Source organism: Ranitomeya imitator, chromosome 4, assembly GCF_032444005.1.
Source record: "Ranitomeya imitator isolate aRanImi1 chromosome 4, aRanImi1.pri, whole genome shotgun sequence".
Taxonomy (NCBI): domain Eukaryota; kingdom Metazoa; phylum Chordata; class Amphibia; order Anura; family Dendrobatidae; genus Ranitomeya; species Ranitomeya imitator.
The window spans coordinates 514,387,344-514,411,776 of NC_091285.1; the positions used below are offsets into that span (position 1 = coordinate 514,387,344).

At 41.0% G+C, this 24,433-nt stretch overlaps 1 protein-coding gene across 2 annotated transcripts in view; it reads right to left on the reverse strand.

Moving 5' to 3' along the window:
- Positions 1–11,782: 11,782 nt before the first annotated feature.
- Positions 11,783–24,433, reverse strand: part of LOC138676620 (lamin-B3-like) — a 98,461-nt gene continuing 85,810 nt past the window's right edge. Inside the window, exons 10-12 of one of the 2 annotated variants that reach the window (XM_069766100.1) lie at positions 18,218–18,313; positions 18,050–18,100; positions 11,783–13,555 (exon numbers count right to left, since the gene is read on the reverse strand). In XM_069766100.1, coding sequence (XP_069622201.1) covers positions 18,062–18,100; positions 18,218–18,313 — 135 coding nt within the window. In that variant the 3' untranslated portion in view covers positions 11,783–13,555; positions 18,050–18,061. The remainder of the gene's footprint in view (positions 13,556–18,049; positions 18,101–18,217; positions 18,314–24,433) is intronic. The other variant, XM_069766099.1, reaches the window with a different exon arrangement.

The window sequence follows — 24,433 nt, forward strand, 5'->3', positions numbered from 1 at the left end:
ACTTCTTGTTGGTGACTTGGTGTGGTTGTCTTCTCGTTTTGTTCCTATGAAGGTCTCTTCTCCTAAGTTCAAGCCTCGGTTCATCGGTCCCTATAGGATCTTGGAAATTCTTAACCCTGTGTCGTTTCGTTTGGATCTCCCGGCATCGTTTGCTATTCATAATGTGTTTCATCGGTCGTTGTTGCGGAAGTATGAGGAACCTGTTGTTCCTTCTCTTGAGCCTCCTGCTCCAGTGCTGGTGGAGGGAGAATTGGAGTATGTTGTGGAGAAGATCTTGGATTCTCGTGTTTCCAGACGGAAACTCCAGTATTTGGTCAAGTGGAAGGGTTATGGTCAGGAGGATAATTCTTGGGTGGTTGCCTCGGATGTTCATGCTGATGATTTGGTTCGCGCTTTTCATAGGGCTCATCCTGGTCGCCCTGGTGGTTCTCGTGAGGGTTCGGTGACCCCTCCTCAAGGGGGGGGTACTGTTGTGAGTTCTGTTTTTGGGCTCCCTCTGGTGGTTACTCATGGTACTGGGTGACTTGTCTTTCCTGGGTTTCTGGGTTCCACCTGTTCCATCAGCATATGGGAGTTTCCTATTTATCCTGGCTTTGCTGGCATTTCCTCGCCGGTTATCAATGTATCCAGTGTGTCTTGTTACCTCTGCTCCCTGCTCCTAGAACCTTCTGGACAAGCTAAGTTTGGATTTTCCTGTTTTGTGTTTTGCTTAATTTGGTTTTTAGTCCAGCCTGCAGATTTGTGATTCTCTGCTGCTGGTTGCTCTAGTGGGCTGAAATTGCTTTTCATGTACCATGAGTTGGCACATGAGTTCAAGTAATTTCAGGATGGTTTTTTGAAGGGTTTTTCGCTGACCGCGCAGTTCACTTTTGTATCCTCTGCTATCTAGCTTTAACGGGCCTCATTTTGCTGAAACTGTTTTCATACTACGTATGTGCTTTCCTCTCATTTCACCGTCATTATATGTGGGGGGCTGCTATTTGCTGTGGGGTATTTCTCTGGAGGCAAGAGAGGTCTGTGTTTCTTCTGATAGGGGAAGTTAGATCTTCGGCTGGAGCGAGACGTCTAGGATCATCGTAGGCACGTTCCCCGGCTACTTTTATTTGTGTGTTAGGTTCAGGGTCGCGGTCAGCTCAGGTTCCATCGCCCTAGAGCTTGTTTGTATCTGTGCTTGTCCTTTTTGTGATCCCCTGCCATTGGGATCATGACAGATCTGCCCCCAAGGACAGAAAACCTACAGATTTAAAAGGCAGAGCCTCTCTTTCCACTTCAGTGGTATACAGAGCATGAGAGGACCTCCGTTTAATTAGTTAGAGCACATACACATATAAATAATATATATACATATTCGATAGGAATATACTTTCTTCCTGATATCCATACCAACTTTTTTTTTCTTTTCTGCTTCACCCAGTGAAAAAGTGCAAAGAATAAGAAAAGAACCCTAAAAAACCATAGTATGGAGGAGTAAAGAAAAGGTGCTGTCGTGGGTTCCGGAAAAACAAAATTACTGGTAAGAAACTATTTTTCCCCATCCCCACGACAGCACCATGCGAAAGATGTCAAAGAAATCCTTAGGGAAGGACCACCGCTTGAAGAACCTATCTCCCAAAGGATAGGAAGCATCAAAAGCATCCAAACCAACTGGTAGTGTTTAAAAAGGGTGGATGGTGAAGACCAAGTTGCTGCTCTACAAATCTGTTCAAGAGAGACATTAGCCCTTTCTGCCCACAAGGTAGATACTGCCCTTGTAGAGTGAGATTTCAAATTTTCAGGAGTGGGGTGTCCACCTAAAGAATGGGCTAGAGAAATTGCTAATCTAACCCATCTAGCAAGAGTCCCTCTAGATGCCGCCTGGCCGATGTTTGGACCCTGAAAAAGAATAAAGAGGTAGTTTTCCGCTACCCAGATGTGTTTTCTAAGTATTGTATTAGACACCTTGGGGCCTCTAGGGAATGAAATCTAGCCTTTTCATTTCTGGGGTCATTACAAAACGAAGGTAAACGAATCTCTTGAGACATAAGAGGATGAGGACACTTTACGGAGATAGTTGTCATTAGACCAGACCCAGCCTATCAGAGAGAACATTGGTAAACAGTTGGTTAACTGATAGAGCTTGTAATTCCCCGATCCTTCTAGCTGAGAAGAGGGCCACCAGTAGGATAGTTTTATAGGTCAGAATTTTAGGCTGTGCATCCGCTAAAGGCTCAAATGGGGATCTAGTTATGGCGTCTAAGACTAGATTTAGGTCCTATGGTGGAACCTAAGGCAGAGCACCTGCCTAGATCTGCCCAATAACAGTATGAACCTCACTAACCATGGGTGGTCAGTAGTGATGAACGAGTATACTCGTTGCTCGGGTTTTCCCAAGCACGCTCGGGTGGTCTCCGAGTATTTGTAACTGCTCGGAGATTTAGTTTTTATTGCCTCAGCTGCATGATTTACAGCCGAGACCGCTTCATTATATGTGGGGATTCCCTAGCAACGAGGCAATCCCCACATGTACTCAGGCTGGCTAGCTGCCGTAAATCATGCAGCTGCATCAACAAAAACTAAATCTTCATGCAGTTACAAATACTCGGGAGACCACCCGAGCATGCTCGGGAAAACCGGAACCGATTATCAAGCATAAATTCGGCACGAATAGGGTAGCAAAATGGCACGAATATCTTAAATTCATATTCAACGACTGGATCCGAACATATTTCGCTCAACTCTACCCATGAGCCCCTCACTACCATTAGTGTGAACCATGTTCTGTTGGGCCAAAGGGTTGCTATCAAGATCACCTTGACTTGATCCGACCGAATCTTCCTTAGAACTAACGGAATCAGGGAGATGGAAAGGCATATGCTAATTCCGGAGACCATTCATGGAGCAAAACAATTATCCCATAGGGGGACTCCCTCTGATTTAGGGAAAACTATTTTTGCCACCTTCCTGTTAATCTTGGATGCAAATGTCTGAGGTATAACTATCTCCTGAAATATTGACGAGTTCAATGGCCATTCATCCTGATATAGCAGATTATCTGAAAGAAAAAAAAAGAAAAAAAAACAATATCAAAGCAGACTAAGCCGTCATCAGCTGAGGGAGACAGGAGATTCTCTTCTGCCACCATCATGAGTTTCCATGTTTCTGCAATCTGCGACCTGGTCCTTCTGCCCCCTTGCTCGTTCATATAAAACTTATTGTCTGAAAAATCTTTAAGTTTTGTTTTTGTTTGTTTTTTTTAGACCAGGTCATGCTTCTACCACAGCCAACCTGACTGCTGTCAGTTCCTTCAGATTTGAGGAGACGTGTCAAAGCAAGTGACCAATGCCCCTGAAAAGCGGTTTTCCACATGTGCCCCCCAACCGAAGGGACTTGCATCCATGTTAACAGACGGATTCAAAATCTCTCAGGGAACTTTCTGTAACAGATTCTCTCGTCAGAGCCACCAAACTAGGGACTCCTGAGTTGTGCTTGATAGCAGTATTCTCCTGTCTAGGTGTCTCTTGCATCTATTTTCTGCCTCTAGAACCTCTCACTGGAGCGTTCTGAAATGTGCTTGTGCCCATGCAATTGCCGGAATGCACTTTGACAGGGACCCTAGGATAGACATGGTTCTCGTCAGCGATATTATTGGATTGCTGATCACACTGGAAGCCACCACTGTTATCTTGTCCATTTTCTTCCCTGGGAGAAAAGACCTCTGCTAGCATGAATCTAGCAGAATCCCCAGACACTTGTCTCCGCTCAGGAATCACTTAATTTCCTTGCATTTAACAGCCATTCCAGGGAAGTTAGGATGCTGGTCACGTGATTTAGCACCTGACTGCAGTTTAATCTGATTTTCTCCACTATCAGGAAGTTGTTTAAATATGGGACGAACAATAAGTCTTGCTTTCAGATATGGGACTGTAGCATCTTCTTCCTTTTTCTGGCTCCAGAACTTGAGTAAATACCCCCTTCTGTACCAAGTACAGGACTTCATGTTCTAAGGCCTGTTCTGCTTTTGAGGACTGGATTATTGTAAACTAGAATCTTTCTGGCGGGTGGGAGCTGAATTCTATCTTTACACCCCACTCTATGGAATCTGATATCCCTGGTATCCCCAGGGACTGTAGGGCTCCCTTGAAGGACAAGAAACCACAAGCAGGAAGAGAGGCTCCGTCTTTTAAATCTGTAGGTTTCTGGTCTTTTGGGGGGGAAGGGGCGGATCCACTCATGCGGTGCTGTTTTGTGAATGGGAAAATGTTGATCAACATTGGGGTCGGGACAGAGCCTTGTGGTACCCCACTTGAAACACTTCCGCTTGGATGTGCAACCATGTATTACCACTGTGAGTACACTCACTGAGCCAGTTGCAGTTAGGTCCATATATATTTGGACAGAGACAACAAAACAATTCAGATGCAGTTGAAGTTCAGACTTTCATTTGAGGGTATCCACATTAAAATTGGATGAACGGTTTAGGAGTTTCAGCTCCTTAACATGTGCCACCCTGTTTTTAAAGGGACCAAAAGTAATTGGACAGATTCAATAATTTGAAATAAAATGTTCATTTTTAGTACTTGGTTGAAAACCCTTTGTTGGCAATGACTGCCTGAAGTCTTGAACTCATGGACATCACCAGACGCTGTGTTTCCTCCTTTTTGATGCTCTGCCAGGCCTTCACTGCGGTGGTTTTCAGTTGCTGCTTGTTTGTGGGCTTTTCTGTCTGAAGTTTAGTCTTTAACAAGTGAAATGCATGCTCAATTGGATTGAGATCAGGTGACTGACTTGGCCATTCAAGAATATTCCACTTCTTTGCTTTAATAAACTCCTGGGTTGCTTTGGCTTTATGTATTGGGTCATTGTCAATCTGTAGTATGAAACGACGACCAATCAGTTTGGCTGCATTTGGCTGGATCTGAGCACACAGTATGTCTCTGAATACCTCAGAATTCATTCGGCTGCTTCTGTCCTGTGTCACATCATTAATAAACACTAGTGACCCAGTGCCACTGGCAGCCATGCATGCCCAAGTCATCACACTGCCTCCGCCGTGTTTTACAGATGATGTCGTATGCTTTAGATCATGAGCTGTACCACACCTTCGCCATACTTTTCTCTTTCCATCATTCTGGTAGAGTTTGAGCTTGGTTTCATCTGTCCAAAGAATGTTCTTCCAGAACTGTGCTGGCTTTTGTAGATGTTTTTTTTAGCAAAGTCCAGTCTAGCCTTTTTATTCTTGATGCTTATGAGTGGCTTGCACAGTGCAGTGAACCCTCTGTATTTACTTTCATGCAGTCTTTTCTGTATGGTAGATTTGGATGTTGATACCAGGGCTGTGGAGTCGGAGTTAGTTTTGGTTGGAGTCGGTAGAAATTTACCGACTCCAGCTTTGAAAAAAATGTATTAATATTTCATAATTGAACTTTCATATGAATTTTATAAATGTTACTCAAATATATATGTTCTATCAAACTATTAACAACAGTGATAAGCAGTTCTGCTGGAGATACATTTCTTACTTCTTGTGTGCCACTGTTCTCCACTGCCCTTATCTAATCTTATACTTGGTTAACCTCATGCTGCCCCAACCCCCCTACTTACAATGTATGAAACAAAGTGAAAATGTGTTGCAAATTCTTAGTAGTAAAGCTCCTCCTCTAGACTAGATGTTTGGTGTGCGTCTTCCAAGCATCTCACAGCTGCTACTCAGAAGAGGAAGACTGTAAGAAGTATTATCCTTTCAACAAACTTTGCATCAGTTAACTATGAGTACATACATGAGGAATAACAGTATTACTGACCACTATAACATTTGTACGACCTGGCAATAATTTTGTACAATTGTTTTTAGGAAAAACAATTGTCATTTGGATTGTGAATGCAGAATTAAAAACCTGACAATGTCAAATAAGCGTCACATTAAATCAGCTGTATTTTAACATTTCACCATCACTCAAGATAGAAAACATTATGTCTGTCTGCGTATGATAAATGATCCAGATGAAAACAAATGCTGTGAAGCCAAGATCAGTGCATATTCAGGCAAAGATAAAAATGCTCCTACCAGAGCTTCTAATCTAAAGAGAGACATTTACAGTGCTTTCATCCAGACGTACTGAAAGCAGTGGATGAGAAAGACTGCATCCAAACAAATGAACCAGTGCCCAGTTCTTCCAGCCAAACAAAGGAGCAGAGAACTTTGCAGCCATCAGTTGCAAGATATTTTGTCAGTGACAAAGTTACTGTGACAATGACAGTAGATACATTTAAAAAAACAGATCATAGCGCTTGTTGTAAAGGATAGTGTGCCTATTTCATTATTTTCACGACCAGCTTTTATGTGTCTGAATGGGGAAATGGCCCCAAAGCTTGGTGTTTCTCTGGAGAGAGAGTATTAGAAAATTAGTAATCGAAGAAGCTTTTAAACAAAAGGAAGAACTTAAAAATCCTCTCAAGGGACGCTTTCTGTTTCTTAAAATGGATGCCTGCACACGTCACAGAGTGAACTATTTTGCCATCAATGTCCGATTTGTTTGTGACAAAAATGAAATAGTTACCAATAGGGTTGAGCGAAACGGATTGTTCATTTTCAAAAGTCGCCGACTTTTGGCAAAGTCGGGTTTCATGAAACCCGACCCGATCCCTGTGTGGGGTCAGCCATGCGTTACGCCACTTTCGCGCCAAAGTCGCGTTTCGTATGACGCGCTTGGCGCCATTTTTTTCAGCCAATGAAGGGGCGTGGGCAGAGTGATGACATAGGTCTTAGGGGCGTGGACGCCTATCGCCATGTTGTCGCTTGTGCGCTGTAGCGATTTGCACTGTGTAACACCAGCTTTTCAGGAGAGAGAGAGAGAGAGAGAAAAAAAAAAATATCCAATTGGCTTTGCATTGGGTTTCGTGTTTCGGTCGATCCTCGACTTTTCGCCATAATCGGCCGATTTCACTCGACTCGACTTTTGAGATAGTCGGGTTTCGCGAAACCCGGCTCGACCCTAAAAAAGTCAAGGTCGCTCAACCCTAGTTACCAAGACATTGGCAGTAAAAGACACCAAAGCTCATCACACCAGTGAGTTTCTCCAGGTCTTGGTGGAAAAGGTTCTGCAAGACTATGAACTTAAAAAAGAGCAAGTTCTTTCTGTCGTAACTGACAATGCTTCAAATATAAGTACTATTAAGCTAATGAATGAGAGGAATTATGGTGACCAGCAGCTAGAAGAACATTCTGGGTCCACAGACACAAATGTTTGAAATAGAGGAACACAGTATTGTAACTGAGGAGCAAACTGAAGTTGCTTCAGATGAACAGCAACATGATAAGTTTAGATGATCTTGTTGAAACTGTCAATACGTTCTTTCATTCATCACATGCGCTGTGTTGTGCATACGCTACAGCTGGCTATAAGAGACAGTCTGCAAGAAGGACGTGCTGCTGCACTGATTGGCAAGGTGAGAAAATTGGCTACTGTTGCCAGAACCCCTAAAGTTGACTCAATTTTGAAGAGACGTGCTGGAAAAGGGGCAATTATTGATCAAGCCACACGATGGGGCAGTACTTACTTAATGATTCAGCGCTTGGTTGAACGGAAAACCTTTCTAGTAGACATGGCTAACCCTCAACTAACGCTACATAAGTCAGTGGAATCAGGTGACTGAGCTGAAAAAATTGCTAGAGCACCCATTTACAGTGACTAAAAAATTACAAGCAGAGGACTTAACTCCAGGTATTTTCTTAACCTTTGTCAGGCTGCATAATTTTACAACGTTAACAGGCTGCAGAGGTACAATTGTACCTTCATATATATTTTATTGAAATTTGGCCAATATATTCTGGACCAAAACTGCAGAGATGTCACGAAATTTCAGCCCTCTACGGCTTTTCGAAAAAAAGTTATTGCAATTTTAAAACAGATTAGTTACAATTGTACCTACTCAGCCGGACGAAGGTTAAAGGAGTGGAAGAACCTGATGTTTCGCCTGTCCCAAAGAGGAGGGTTAATTGCAAGTGGCATTGCTACATCAATGAAACGGAGAGAGGAGCTACTATTACAAAATAACATTCTTTTGGCAGCTGTTTATGTAGACCCAATGCATCGGATTCTTCTAGATGATCAACAGCTAACTAAAGGAAAAGAAGCACTGTTTGAAATAGCAGTAAGAATGAAAGGGTTGCAGAACAGTAAGAAGGAACAAGAAGAATTTGGTCGTCCTGCCACATCTCATCAACTAATGAAGAATTTAATTTCGAAAAATATTTGGATCACAAGGACCGTAAAAAAGCATTCACGCATAGAAGAGTTATCCTCATCAAAGAACCCAGCCAGTACATTTCAGCAGAATTTTTCATGTGCACTAAAAGAAATTGAGAAATTTGACCGTTCATCAAAAATAACAGTGCAACAAGCGATTCCTCTGTATCCTGACATTGTCAGAGATGTTGCCCGAGTGGTTACTGCTTTGCCACCAACCCAAGTTAGTGTAGATAGGTTGTTCTCTGCTCTCAAAATAATTAGATCAGATTTGAGGGCATCCATGAAGGAGGATCTGACAGAGGCAATACTTTTTCTGAGGACAAATTTATAGATTTCTTCTTATTAACTGCATAACAGTGTTTATTGCATATTTACTTACAAGAGTTTAGAAAAGTTATTTGCTATATTCTAATAAATATAGTTTTTGCTCTAAGTGGTCTGATTACTTATAAGATGGTGAGAAACTGAATAAGCACGATGTTAATATTTGACAACAGTAAATTTATTGTTACGAATTGGCCATTTATGAAGGAGTCGGAGTCACAACTGTGGCTTTCCAGCCCTGATTGATATGCCTACCTCCTGGAGAGTGTTGTTCACTTGGTTGGCTGTTGTGTTTCTCTTCACCATGGAGATTATTCTGCTATCATCCACCACTGTTTTCCGTGGGCACCCAGATCTTTTTGCATTGATGAGTTCATCAGTGCTTTCTTTCTTTCTCAGGATGTACCAAACTGTAGATTTTCTCACTCCTAATATTGTAGCAATTTCTTGGATGGGTTTTTTCTGTTTTCGCAGCATAAGGATGGCTTGCTTCACCTGCATGGAGAGCTCCTTTGACCGCTTGTTTACTTCACAGCAAAACCTTCCAAATGCAAGCACCACACCTCAAATCAACTCCAGGCCTTTTATCTGCTTAATGGAGAATGACATAACGAAGGGATTGCCCACACCTGTCCATGAAATAGCCTTGGAGTCAATTGTCCAATTACTTTTGGTTCCTTTAAAAACAGGGTGGCACATGTTAAGGAGCTGAAACTCCTAAACCCTTCATCCAATTTTAATGTGGATACCCTCAAATGAAAGCTGAAAGTCTGAACTTCAACTGCATCTGAATTGTTTTGTTTAAAATTCATTGTGGTAATGTCTATAACCAAAATTAGAAAAATGTTGTCTCTGTCCAAATATATATGGGCCTAACTGTATAAATCAACAAACCGTAGCCTTATCAATCCTATATTAGGTAATTTTTTCAATAAATATAGTATTAGATGCTTTATCAAATGCTTTGCTGAAGTCGAGATATAGCATATTTACTGCATTTCCCTGATCCCAACCCAGTCAGTGATTCCATCATAGAATAAAATTACAGTATTTTTCAGACTAGAAGACACTTTCACCCCCCCAACTTTCCGAGGAAAATTGGGGTACATCATAGTACAGACATAGCTTACCGGGAAGGAGAGGGTGATGGCAGTGGGGCGATGCTGCAGGCCCTGGGCTGGGAGTAGGGGGTTCTCCTGGCAGTATGAGGCAAGAACCATTAGAACCATTAGGTCCCGATGATGGGCTTCAGAAAAAAATGGCACATTGTAGATGCATGCGCAGATCTTGGGTCAACGACAAGCCAAGATCTCAATCTGCCCACTGCCAGATCAGTGGCTCCTGCCTCGCAGTGCCGATCCCTCATCCCAGCCCAGGGTCCGCAGCATCACCCCACTCATGCCACAGTGACCATGCCTTCTGTGACCCTGCGATAAGCTAAAGCCAGACAATAAGACCGACTTTTCCACCCCACATTAAAACTTTTTTTTTCCCTCCTCTTGAATTTGTAGATTAGTCTGGCATGACCGGTTTGCTACAACTCATGCTGGTCTGGTTGATTACTTAATTGTTGTCCAAGTACTGGTAACCATAAAAATGCTCACAGCCATGAATGGCCACAAGGAAAGCTGTCCAGACAGAAAGTTGCCCACATGGGAAAAGTAACAGGTATCACACCCCTCCTCCAGTAATATGTTATATCTAGTGATGAGCGAGTGTACTTGTTGCTCGGGTTTTCCCGAGCACGCTCGGGTGACCTCAGAGTATTTTTTAGTGTTCGGAGATTTAGTTTTCATCGCGGCAGCTGAATGATTTACAGCTAGTAGCCAGGCTGAGTAGATGTGGGGTTTGCCTGGTTGCTAGGGAATCCCCACATGTAATTAAGCAGGCTAGTAGCTGTAAATCATTCCGCTGCCGTGATGAAAACTAAATCTCCGAGCAGTCAAATTCTTGGAGGTCACCCAAGCGTGCTCGGGAAAACCAGAGCAATGAGTACACTCGCTCATCTCTAGTTATATCGCACCAGACCCTGTGTGCAGTATGACCCCAGATCTAGCTGTAACAGCCTTTGCCAGATTTTCCATATGGGAATAGAACCTTAGTCCCATTCAACTATTTTAATAATCTTTGGTTATTTTGTCCATATGGGCAACTTTACTTGTGAGCATTTTTCATGGGACCCCAAATACTTATACATGCGGTTTAATAATTTGTTCAAAGAACTTTCCTGGTATAGAAGTAAGGCTCAGTGGCCTGTAATTTCTTTGCTACATCTTCGTTCCTCTTTGAAAATAGAGTATTGGAGAAGGGCAAATGTCCCCAAGGAAGGGGTGGTGGTGGGGGATCATAATATGCCATACAGGGTACTAAATTTTTGCACTAGTACAGCAATTTTTTATCAAACTGTATAAGTCCACTATCAGAGTGATCTCTCTTTTAGGTCATGTACATAAAACCATGTGTTCAGACCACAATGCCCAAGTCAACCGTGGTTCTCCTTACACAAGTGAAGTGTCTCAGGCATAATTGAGGCCATTCTGGTCAGAAATCCTGGACAACCCCTTTAAGGTATTAGATGTTCACAAAAGATTAGTTTCCTTTTGTATGATCAGTACTTTACACAATTTTGACACATACCAAGGCACCATGCTGCCAGTCAAAATCATTTTTTTTAGCAATCCTATTACAAAATAATGTAAAGACTACACCACTGTTTAGCTTTTGTGCTTTTACATCATCTTTGGGGTCAATACATTTATTTATAGGGCTTCAATAACTACAGGAACAACCCTGTTACAAAATAAGCAAATAAGGTTTTTAACCCTGCTGTTGTCTTCGGTCTGGGGAGACCGATTTTGAACTTTGGTATTTTTGGGAGTGTTCAAGATGCGGTTCTGAAACTTGTGGTTGATTGACTTAAATGAGGATGGGTCGGTTGGCCATGGGTTTCAGAGCCGCATCTTGAATATTTTAAAGAATATTGAAGTTCAAGGTCGGTCGTTTTTGACCAAAGACAACAGCAGGGTTAAAAGCAAAACAAAACTCAAAAATACTTGAGACACTTTGCATGGCTTGTGTATATGGGCAGGAACAAGTCTCATACAGCCTACACAATAGAATATACAAGAGGTTACATTTCCGCTGCGTGTAGCGCCCATTGCTATAGATAACATGTTTATCGCAAGTTGTTTTTTTTTTCTTCAAATTTGATAAAAAAGAAAAAAGACAAACTGGCAAAATATTTTTATTAACGTTTTATCTGAAAAACTAGAAGTTATTTACAATTAACAATAAATATAACACTATTAACATAACCACAAATGACATCCTAAAATATTTTCTTTATAACAGAGTACCAGATTATTCCTTTACATCAGAGCAAGAAATTTCCACCATCTGTGGTGACAAGAAAAGAGTGAAATATTTCTGGAAAATATAAAAATGGGTGAAATATTTTTACATTTTAGCTCCTTGGTTCTGCCCAATCTTTGAAAAATAATATATATGTTATAGTTGCAGTAAAAAGAAAAAATGACCTAGTCGTACGATAAGGTGGAACCATCACGCTTTACACTGGAATGAACACCAGAAATATAATGCAAATATGGAAACTATCCCATTTTACCATCTTTAGTCCAGATTATGCTAACTTGGCAGTAAATGAAATGGGCATGATTCTTTAATTTTGGACAAAACAAAAAACATTCACAGACGTAAAAATGCCTAAATAAATGGAAACTAACCATTTAGTGAAAAACCTCATTAAAGGTCATTAAAGAGAATAATTCTAGAGTATCTATAGTGTACCAGACTATGGAGGGACAAAATCTATTGACAAGGAGAATGTTAGCCCTCAGTTGTCAATTCATGCATTGAATAACGGAGCGAACAATTAAGAAGAAAATGCTTCAAAATACAAGTATTACCTAAAACAGATGTAAGGAGAGACTAAATGTCTCTGCATATTAATTGTTTAAAACAGAAAAATAAAGGGGGGAAAAAAAACCCACCCCAACCAAAATCATCAGCCCTATCAGCACTCCTTGACTGAAACATTCCGTTTTCATGGCTCGTACGCGGCACAATGGTATACTGGCAGCTATCAATATATAGGCACTTAACATTCTGAATTTGCTAGACTAATGATTTCTGCATTCCAGTTCCTTACACTTAAGCTAAACAGAAATAATGAAAGACAATTACAGAAGAAGGGAACTAAACACCGCACAACACATCAGTATAACTAACAATGCATTCCTGTGTTTGCAACTTTTTCAAAAAAGAAAAAATGGCTCAGCTGCTAACATTTCAGTGCAATCTATACAGTACAAAAATAATAAGCACACAATGTGTCATATGGAAGACAGACAAAATCTGGGTCTAAAATATGAAACAATGTATAAAGTGATTTTTTATTTTACTAATTGATAATGGTCACACAAGTGGTAGAAGCGCCCAGTAAGCAAATACCACTAGAATATACTTTAGCTTTCTTCATGCCGTGTGGCTTATGGCCACATGGTAAACTGTAAAACGCTACTACTGTTCTCAAGGCACGTAGATGGTAACATATGACTGCCTGCTATGTACAGTGACGTGACCAGCCAGTACCCATGTAATACAGATATTTTCAATACTCTACAATATAGGAAAATCTGCCATACGAGAAAAAAATGAAACGTTATTTATAAAGAGACCACTATATACAAACTAATGTTATTGAAAAAGGTTTGTCGGTATAGGAAATTTGTGCTCTGCAGTCCACCTGTCCGGGAGGTTAGCCTTGAAATGAACGACTTCATTGAAATAAACAACAGTTCTCAGGGCTTACAGTAACAAAATCCTCCATATTCCATTGGAAAAACAAAAATACCTCCTCGCAATATGACAACTTGACGAACTGTTTGAAGGAACTGAATGGAAAAGACGGAGTTCACAGGAGACTATCCGATTCGGCATTGCCACTACATGAGGGAACAGCTGGCATCCACTGGCTGGTGGGGCTGAAAAGCAAAAGGATGAAAGAAGTCAAGTCTAAAATGTGATTTTATAACATAGGTGTGGGTCAGAGGCACTCCTGGAAGCTAAATCCCCCCATACACATTAGATAAAACTCTGGGGAGAATAGGGAGACCCCCATATCTGTTTAACAGACAGATGGCAGCGGGAAAGAGGGATCTTGACATTGGAATTTCAACAACCGATAATTTTGTCCTGTGGAAGGTACGCCTTTTGCGTCTTAGGCTATGTGCACACGTTCAGGATTTCTTGCAGAAAATTCCTGAGAAAAACCTGAAATTTTCTGCAGGAAATCTGCATGCGTTTTTTTTGCGCGTTTTAGTGGGAAATCCGCAAAAAAAACCCGCAAAATTAATGCACGCTGTTTTTTTTTTTTTACCGCGATGCGTTTTTTCACGGAAAAAAACGCATCATGTGCACAAAACATGCAGAATTCATTCAAAATGATGGGATGCATATTGTATGTTTTTTTTGCGGTTTTATAGCGTTTTTATCGCGAAAAAAAAACACGAAAAATCAGCAATGTGTGCACACAGCCTCAAGGTGGCTTTCTCAGAAAGCTCAGGCGCTAAACCAGCCGATTGTTCATGTGTATGGAGGAGGTGGGCTAAACAATCTAATGTTTATGGTGGCCTCTACATAACAGTAGGCAGCTTAACATCAACGGGTAGAATACAACACACTGGTTTTAGAGGCAGATCAGAGCTAAGCCAGCATCACTGCTGACAGATGAAGGATGTAGAACGCAGCCGCGTCTGTACTAAAGATGCAGATCCGACATATGCCTTATTTTGGGAAGGGGTTAAAAAGGAAACGGATTAGTATCTTTTTATAGTCCAGTCAAAATAAGGTTTGACCCGGAACAAATTCCAAGAAAGCGTTTTATGATTTTTTTTTTTATTACTATTATATGTGGGGAACAACATATTAAAAGTTTTCCAAAAATTGATCACCACAAAGGTCCTAACTATGATGTCATAAGACGATGACCGCCATCGCACTAAAAATAACGAATATTTCCATATTTCAAAGCTGTAGCTTTAGGTTACAGAAGAGTTTGCATTTTGTATACTATATATTTTCATATAACAATTTTTATACAAAGTTTTATACTAGCTACAGTACAGACCAAAAGTTTGGACACCTTCTCATTTAAATATTTTTCTGTATTTTCAATGACTATGAAATTTGTACATTCACACTGAAGACATCAAAACTATGAATTAACACATGTGGAATTATATACTTAACAAAAAAGTGTGAAACAACTGAAATTATGTCTTATATTCTAGGTTCTTCACAGCAGCCACCTTTTGCTTTGATGACTGCTTTGCACACTCTTGGCATTCTCTTGATGAGCTTCAAGAGGTAGTCACCGGGAATGTTCTTCCAACAATCTTGAAGGAGTTCCGAGAGATGCTTAGTACTTGTTGGCATTTTTGCCTTCACTCTGTGCGGTCCAGCTTGCCCAAAACCATCATCTTGCCAGGTAATCTAGTGTAGCACCCCATCACTCTCCTTCTTGGTCAAATAGCCCTTACACAGCCTGGAGGTGTGTTTGGGTCATGGTCCAACTAAACGCAAACCTGATGGAATAGCATGCCGTTGCAAAATGCTGTGGTAGCCATGCTGGTTCAGTATGCCTTCAATTTTGAATAAATCCCCAACAGTGTCACCAGCAAAGCACCCCCACACCATCACACCACCTCCTCCATGCTTCACGGTGGGAACCAGGCGTGTAGAGTCCATCCGTTCACCTTTTCTGCGTCGCACAAAGACACGGTGGTTGGAACCAAAGATCTCAAATTTGGACTCATCAGACCAAAGCACAGATTTCCACTGGTCTAATGTCCATTCCTTGTGTTCTTTAGCTCAAACAAGTCTCTTCTGCTTGTTGCCTGTCCTTAGCAGTGGTTTCCTAGCAGCTATTTTACCATGAAGGCCTGCTGCACAGTCTCCTCTTAACAGTTGTTGTAGAGATGTGTCTGCTGCTAGAACTCTGTGTGGCATTGACCTGGTCTCTAATCTGAGCTGCTGTTAACCTGCGATTTCTGAGGCTAGTGACTCAGATAAACTTATCCTCAGAAGCAGAGGTGACTCTTGGTCTTCCTTTCCTGGAGCAGTCCATTTTCTTTGTAGCGCTTGATGGTTTTTGCAACTGCACTTGGGGACACTTTCAAAGTTTTCCCAATTTTTCAGACTGACTGACCTTCATTTCTTAAAGTAATGATGGTCACTCATTTTTCGTTACTTAGCTGTTTTTTTCTTGGCATAATACAAATTCTAACAGTCTATTCTGTAGGACTATCAGCTGTGTATCCACCAGACTTCTGCTCAACACAACTGATGGTCCCAACCCCATTTATAAGGCAAGAAATCCCACTTATTAAACCTGACAGGGCACACTTGTGAAGTGAAAACCATTCCCGGTGACTACCTCTTGAAGCTCATCAAGAGCATGCCAAGAGTGTGTAAATGAGAAGGTGTGTCCAAACTTTTGGTCTGTGCTGTACATATACATACATACATATATACACACACACACACGGCGCATGTCGGAAAGGGGTTAAAGCAAGAATTCTAGAGCACATTTTCTTAGAACTCTGCTCTCAGACTGTGTAGAGACATCCCCCACTCAATTTATCCATACATTTCTAGCAGGGATAACAAATGAACTGTACAAGGCAGTGCTACGGGAAAAGATAATCCAGTATTGTTTAATCAGGAGTACAAATAAAAACTCTGGGAAATCAATGAAGATCAAAAGACATGCAGTGATTAAAATATTAATGTATTGCCATGCAATGCTTAAGGAGGACCTTTAACCAAATTTTTCACGTTGACCTACAATTTTTCGTCCTTTATGATGCTGATGAATCATATGCAGGCACACAGCAGAAAAAAAGAAAGAAGAAAAAAAATACACAAAAACCTGCTCTAAGCGGTGGTGTTCCTTCTCCAGTGTGCTGCTGTCAGCTTAGGATTGGTCAGTATCATATAGGGGAAAAGTACAAGACCCAAGTGAAAACTGTTAACTTAAGCCCAGGTGGGTGTTAACTCATTAGGTGCCAAATACATAGGATTACTAATATTTTTGTAACAGAGGGGGCAAAATTAAATGAATATTGTGTATGGTTTTATGTTGCCACTATTACATCGTGTGGCTAGTTCAACAAGAAAAATTTGATAAAGGTCCTCTTTAATTAAACCTTCTTGCACATGAACATACAATCTATAATCGTGCAATAAGTTTACATGGGTAGCGGTTAGCAGTGGGGTACCACAGGGGTCAGTATTGGGCCCTCTTCTTTTTAACATATTTATTAATGACCTTGTAGGGGGCATTCAGAGTAGAATTTCAATATTTGCAGATGACACTAAACTCTGCAGGGTAATCAATACAGAGGAGGACAATTTTATATTACAGGATGATTTATGTAAACTAGAAGCTTGGGCTGATAAATGGCAAATGAGCTTTAATGGGGATAAATGTAAGGTCATGCACTTGGGTAGAAGTAATAAGATGTATAATAATGTGCTTAATTCTAAAACTCTGGGCAAAACCGTCAATGAAAAAGACCTGGGTGGATGGCAAACTCATATTCAGTGGCCAGTGTCAGGCAGCTGCTACAAAGGCAAATAAAATAATGGGATGCATTAAAAGAGGCATAGATACTCATGAGGAGAACATAATTTTACCTCTATACAAGTCACTAGTTCGACCACACTTAGAATACTGTGCACAGTTCTGGTCTCCGGTGTATAAGAAAGACATAGCTGAACTAGAGCGGGTGCAGAGAAGAGGTTATTAGAGGACTGGGGGTCTGCAATACCAAGATAGTTATTACACTTAAGGCTATTTAGTTTGGAAAAACGAAGACTAAGGGGTGATCTTATTTTAATATATAAATATATGAGGGGACAGTACAAAGACCTTTCAGCTGATCTTTTTAATCATAGACCTGAAACAGGGACAAGGGGGCATCCTCTGCATTTGGAGGAAAAAAGGTTTAAGCATAATAACAGGCGTGGATTCTTTACTGTAAGAACAGTGAGACTATGGAACTCTCTGCCGTATGATGTTGTAATGAGTGATTCATTACTTAAATTTAAGAGGGGACGGGATACCTTTCTGGAAAAGTATAATGTTACAGGGTATATACACTAGATTCCTTGTTAGGGTGTTGATCCAGGAAACTAGTCTGATTGCCGTATGTGGAGTCGGGAAGGAATTTTTTTTCCCCAATGTGGAGCTTACTCTTTGCCACATGGTTTTTTTTTTTTGCCTTCCTCTGGATCAACATGTTAGGGCATGTTAGGTTAGGATATGGGTTGAACTAGATGGTCTTATAGTCTTCCTTTGACCTTAATAACTATGTAACTATGTACATTAGGCTATAAATTGCATATTGAAGGCATGATGGCTACTCGCACTAGGGGGGCAGCATGCACATGCTGATCCACACTAGTGGCCTCACCTGCCTGCTGCATCATGACACTAAGCAGCATTTCTTTTTCTTTCTTTTGGGCTGGATCAGAGTTAAAGATGTGCAAAACACGAAGGGAAAAAAAAACATGATTTAAGTTTTTTTTTGTTTTAAATCTTAGAAAGGTCTTGGATTTTCACAATCAATGTATTTTAGTACCTTAGGATGAAATTCAGGCAATTCCTCATCAAGAAATTCCTCGTCCGTTTCGCCTTCCTCTCTCCTTACTCTGAAGAGCGTGCGTTCAGCACATTCCTAAAAACAAGCATCAGATAAAGGACATGTGAGAAATTACACCGTAACATTCCAATATTAGCTTTCCAACGTTATTGTTGCGGAGCAGATGGAGAGGGTTTCCGTAGGGTTTAAGTTTGTGCACAATACATTGTCAGATTACGGGGCACTGTTATATACGGTTACAGATTCATATCATGCAAATTGGCTACAGTACATCTCAAAAACAAACCAGCAGGAAGCATAAGACAAATACAACCCCTGGCAAAAATTATGGAATCACCGGCCTTGGAGGATGTTCATTCAGTTGTTTAATTTTGTAGAAAAAAAAGCAGATCACAGACATGGCACAAAACTACAGTCATTTCAAATGGCAACTTTCTGGCCTTGAGAAACACTAAAAGAAATCAAGAACAAAAATTGTGGTAGTCAATAATGGTTACTTTTTTTTTTTTTTTTTTTAAACCAAGCATAGGGGAAAAAATTATGGAGTTACTCAGTTATGAGGGAAAAAATTATGGAATCACCCGGTAAATTTCAATTCCCAAAACTAACACCTGCATCAAATTAGATCTGATCGTTAGTCTGCATCTAAAAAGGAGTGATCACACCTTGGAGAGCTGTTGCACCAAGTGGACTGACACGAATCATGGCTCCAACAAGAGAGATGTCAATTGAAACAAAGGAGAGGATTATAAAACTCTTAAAAGAGGGTAAATCATCACACAATCTTGCAAAAGATGTTGGTTGTTCACAGTCAGTTGTGTCTAAAATCTGGACCAAATACAAACATGGGAAGGTTGTTAAAGGCCAACATACTGGTAGATCAAGGAAGACATCAAAGTGTAAAGAACGGAAGCAAAGCAATATGTATCCAAAAAAGGAAATGCACAACAAAACAAATGAGGAACGAATGGGTGGAAACTGGAGTCAACGTCTGTGACCGAACTGTAAGAAACCGCATAAAGGAAATGGGATTTACATACCGAAAAGCTAAACGAAAGCCATCATTAACACCTAAACAGAAAAATACAAGGTTACAATGGGCTAAAGAAAAGCAATCGTGGACTGTTGATGACTGTATGAAAGTCATATTCAGTGATGAATCACGAATCTGCATTGGGCAAGGTGATGCTGGAAATTTTGTTTAGTGCCGTTCCAATGAGATTTATAAAGATGATTGCCTGAAGAGAACATGCCAATTTCCACAGTCATTGATGATATGGGTATGTATGTCAAGTAAAGGCACTGGGGAGATGGCTGTCATTACATCTTCAATAAATGCACAGGTTTATGTTGATATTTTGGACACTTTTCTTATCCAATCAATTGAAAGGATGTTTGGCGATGATGAAATCATTTTTCAAGATAATAATGCATCCTGCCATAGAGCAAAACTTGTAAAAATATTCCTTGAAAAAAGACACATAAGGTCAATGTCATGGCCTGCAAATAGTCCGGATCTCAATCCAATTGAAAATCTTGGTGGAAGTTGAAGAAAATGGTCCATGACAAGGCTCCAACCTGCAAAGCTGATCTGGCAACAGCAATCAGAGAAAGTTGGAGCCAGATTGATGAAGAGTCCTGTGTGACACTCATTGAGTACATGCCTCAGAGACTGCAAGCTGTTAGAAAAGCCAGAGGTGGTGCAACAAAATACTAGTGATGTGTTGGAGTGTTTTTTTGTTTGTTTGTTTTTCATGATTCCATAATTTTTTTCCTCAGAATTGGGCGATTCCATAATTTTTGCCCTATGCTTGGTTAAAAAAAAGGAACTATTACTGACTACCACATTTTTTTCTTGATTTCTTTTAGTGTTTCTTAAAGCCAGAATGTTGCCATTTGAAATGACTTTAGTTTTGTGCGATATGTCTGATCTGCTTTTTTCTACAAAATTAAACAACCGAATGAACATCCTCCAAGGCCGGTGATTCCATACTTTTTGCCAGGGGTTTATAAAGGTCAGAGTCCAAATATAACATTGCAGTGTAATGTCAGCACTGCAGAGCATCTGGCAATTCAAAGTTGTGTTTTAGCTCATTAGTGAGCGAGCCAATTTAAACAATTCTGACCACTGTCACTTTATGAGGTTATAGCTCTTCAACGGATCCCACTGATTCTGAGATTGCTTTTCATGACATATTGTACTTCATGTTAGTGGTAAAACTTCTTCGATATCAATATATATGCAAAAAGGGGTGCACTAATTGGGAAAGTAAATGAAGAGAAAATTTATTCGATATGACTTGTTTATTTAAAAAAAAGGAAAATTTGAAATAAATTTAGAAAACTTAGCAATTTTCAAACTTTTAATTTTTATGCTCTAAAATCAGAGTCATCTCGCACAAAATAGTTACTAAATAACATTTCCCACATGTCTACTTTACATCAGCACAATTTTGGAAACAATTTTTTTTATTAGAGCGTTATAAGGGTTAAAAGTTGACCAGCGATTTCTAATTTTTCCAACAAAATTTACAAAACTTTTTTTTTTTTAGGGACCACATCACATTTGAAGTGAGTTTGGGGGTCAATGTAACAGAAAATACCCAAAAAGTGACACCATTCTAAAAACTGAACGCCTCAAGGTGCTCAAAACCATATTCAAGAAGTTTATTAACCCTTGAGTTGCTTCACAAGAACTAAAGCAATGTGGAACGAAAAAATGAACATTTTACTTTTTCACAAAAAATTTACTTTGGAACCAAACTTTTTTATTTTCATAAGGGTATCAGGAGAACATGGACCACAAAATTTGTTGTGCAATTTCTCCTGAAACCGAATGTGGGCGAAAGTCACTGTTTGGGTGCATGGTAGGGCTCAGAAGGGAGGGAGCACCATTTGACTTTTTGAACGCAAAATTGGCAGGAATCATTGGCGGGCGCCATGCCACGTTTGGAGACCCCCTCATGTACCTAAACAGTGGAAACCTCCCAATTCTAACCCCAGCCCCCGCCCCAAAAAAGAAAATAAATACAATTTTTAATTTTATTAGTTTTACTTAACTAGGGGGGTGATAAAAAGGGGTTTGATTTACATTTTTTTTTATTTTGATCACTGTGATAGACCCTATCACAGTGATCAAAACGAACCAATAGGAAAAATTTCCCATTGTTGCCCGGTGCCGACCGGCAGATCTCGGCAGGCACACTGCGCATGTGCCCGCCATTTTCTTCCCGAAAGAAGATGTTGAGGGCTGGGGGATATCGGAGGTACTGGGGGAAGGCTCTGGGGACCCCATTTCTCTCTCCTCTGATGTGCTAGATCTGATCACAGGAGAGAGAATTAAATGGGAAATCAGATTTTTTTTTTTTTTTGCAGTCGCCGTTATTCCGTGAATAACGATGATTGCAACACTGGAATATGATTCGGGTCGTTTCTTATCGTTCCAAGAGATTTTCCGATTCTAGGGGGCACTATACTCTAATTTCTCAGCCCCGTTAAAAAGTTGCGCTGAGGAATAAGTGTTATGAACAGGTGATTCAGAACCACGATGGACCTAGTGGTTAAGAGCACACAAAGTGACCTGATAGTTACCAACATAGGACGAGCTCTGAGACGTGGGAACTCTGCTGACCGCAATCCCTAATCCTATCATACCACACTAGAGGTAGCCGTGGATTGCTCCTAACGCTCCCTATGCAACTCGGCACAGCCTGAGAAACTAGCTAGCCCTGAAGATAGAAAAATAAGCCTACCTTGCCTCAGAGAAATTCCCCAAAGGAAAAGGCAGCCCCCCACATATAATGACTGTGAGTTAAGATGAAAATACAAAAACAGAGATGAAATAGATTTTAGCAAAGTGAGGCCCGACTTACTGAATAGACCGAGGATGGGAAAGATAGCTTTGCGGTCAGCACAAAAACCTACAAACCACGCAGAGGGGGCAAAAAGACCCTCCGCACCGACTAACGGTACGGAGGTGCTCCCTCTGCGTCTCAGAGCTTCCAGCAAGCAAGAAAAACCAATATAGCAAGCTGGACAGAAAATATAGCAAACAAAAGTAACACAAGCAAAACTTAGCTTATGCAGGGCAGACAGGCCACAAGAACGATCCAGGAGAGAGCTAGACCAATACTGGAACATTGACTGGAGGCCAGGAACAAAGAACTAGGTGGAGTTAAATAGAGCAGCACCTAACGACTTAACCTCGTCACCTGAGGAAGGAAACTCAGAAGCCGCAGCCCCACTCACATCTACCAGAGGAAGCTCATAGACAGAACCAGCCGAAGTACCACTCATGACCACAGGAGGGAGCTTGACCACAGAATTCACAACAAATAAGTACACTTAAACGCCGCCGTTAAAAGGTGCATCAGCGGTCATTAAGGGGTTAAACGTCATTCTGAAAGCACTCCAGTGGGCGCATTGGCTGGCACTAACATTGCGTTAATTACACAACCAAGAGTCTGTCCTTGGCAGTGTTTGTCAATGTCTGTATAAGAGCCATGGTGGCCCCATGAAAGAGTTGGCAAATATGACAAAAGATGGCTCTGACGATTGTGGACCTACTGTAGACCAGGGGTTTAATGATTGTGGCCGCAGACAGTGTAACTGGGCCCATGGAGTCAGGAGACCTGCTGACACGATAGCCGTTTTCAGCTGAATAAATCCACAGATGCACATTTCAGCAGAAATGTATTGCGATGCAGAAAACCACCAGCTTCCTGCACTGCAATTACTATACAGGCTGCCTGCTAATCAGAGGCTGGCATGCAGTTACTGCCATATGCCGGCCACCTCTATGTACCGGCTATGGAGCAGAAAGAGGTCACTGCACCATGTGAAAGTGAGGGCGAGTGAGAGGAATAATTTATATTTTGTTTTTAACCCCTTAGCAACTGCCGATATACATTAAAACGGCGGTCGCTAAGGGGCCTTATTCCCTCATTGCTGTTTTAAAACGGCGATTGGGAATAAGGCTGTAGCGCCCCTCCCCCCCTCCCGAGTTGGAAAATATCCAAGGTCTCGGCTGCCGGGGGTAGCGGAGACCCTGGAGAACATGATCAGGGCAAGATTTTCCAGTTCCCAATCACGTTATCGCAGTTATTAAATGAACAGATGCGATCAAATAAAAAAAAAAAAAATAGAATTAGACTTACCGGTAATTTGGTTTCTAGGAACCTTCCACGACGGCATACGGAGGTTGCCTCTTTGCCCTGATGGGGAACAGGAAATATGGAGAGGTTAAAAAGGCCCTCCCACCTCCCAGTGACTTATAACTGAAAACCATAGCACCGGTTTACCTTTGAATCCCAGATTTTAATCCAGAAATATAGGGAGGGAATTAGCGCCGACGTGGAAGGTTCCTAGAAACCGAATTACCGGTAAGTCTAATTCTATTTTCTCTAGTTACCTTCCATGACGGCATACGGAGGAATGCCAACTAATTTGGCGCTGGAGTGTGACAACGGCCTGGAGAACTTTTCGGCCAAAAATTAAATCTTTATTGGGCAATATGTCCAATCTATAATTCTTGGAGAAAGTATGTAGTGAAGACCATGTTGTTGCCCTGCAGATCTGGTCTGTGGATGCGCCTGCTCTTTCTGCCCAGGAGACTGAAGTGGATCTCTTTGAGTGGGCCTTGATCCCTACTGGGGGGTGATTTATCTTGAGCAAGATATGCTTCTGCTATAGCTCTTTTTATCCAGTTAGATATAGTGCTTTTTGCCACTTTTTTCCCCTTTATCTTGTCCAGAGAGATGGACAAATAGATTTTGATCGATTCTGCAAATTTGCGATTCTGGTTTGCTCTAAGTAATATAGTACAATACGTCTGACATCAACAGTATGGAATTTTTCTTCTTTTGAATTTGCTTGATTTTGGCAAAAGGAAGCAGGACGATTTCCTGGGAATGGTGGAATTCAGAGACTACCTTTGGAAGAAAGGAAGGGTCAAGACGAAGTACTATGGAGTCATCTCTGACCAACAAATAGGGCCCCCTTATTGATAGGGCTTGTAGCTCCTACTTCTTGCCGTGGTTATAGCCACCAAAAAGATTATTTTGTAAATAAGGTTTTGAGGAGAACAAGAGGATAAAGGCTCAAATAGTGGACCTGTGAGCCCCTGTAGCACTAGGTTAAGGTCCCATAAGGGAACCATCAACTATGTTCTAATGTTCATTCTGAGGGCTGATGTCA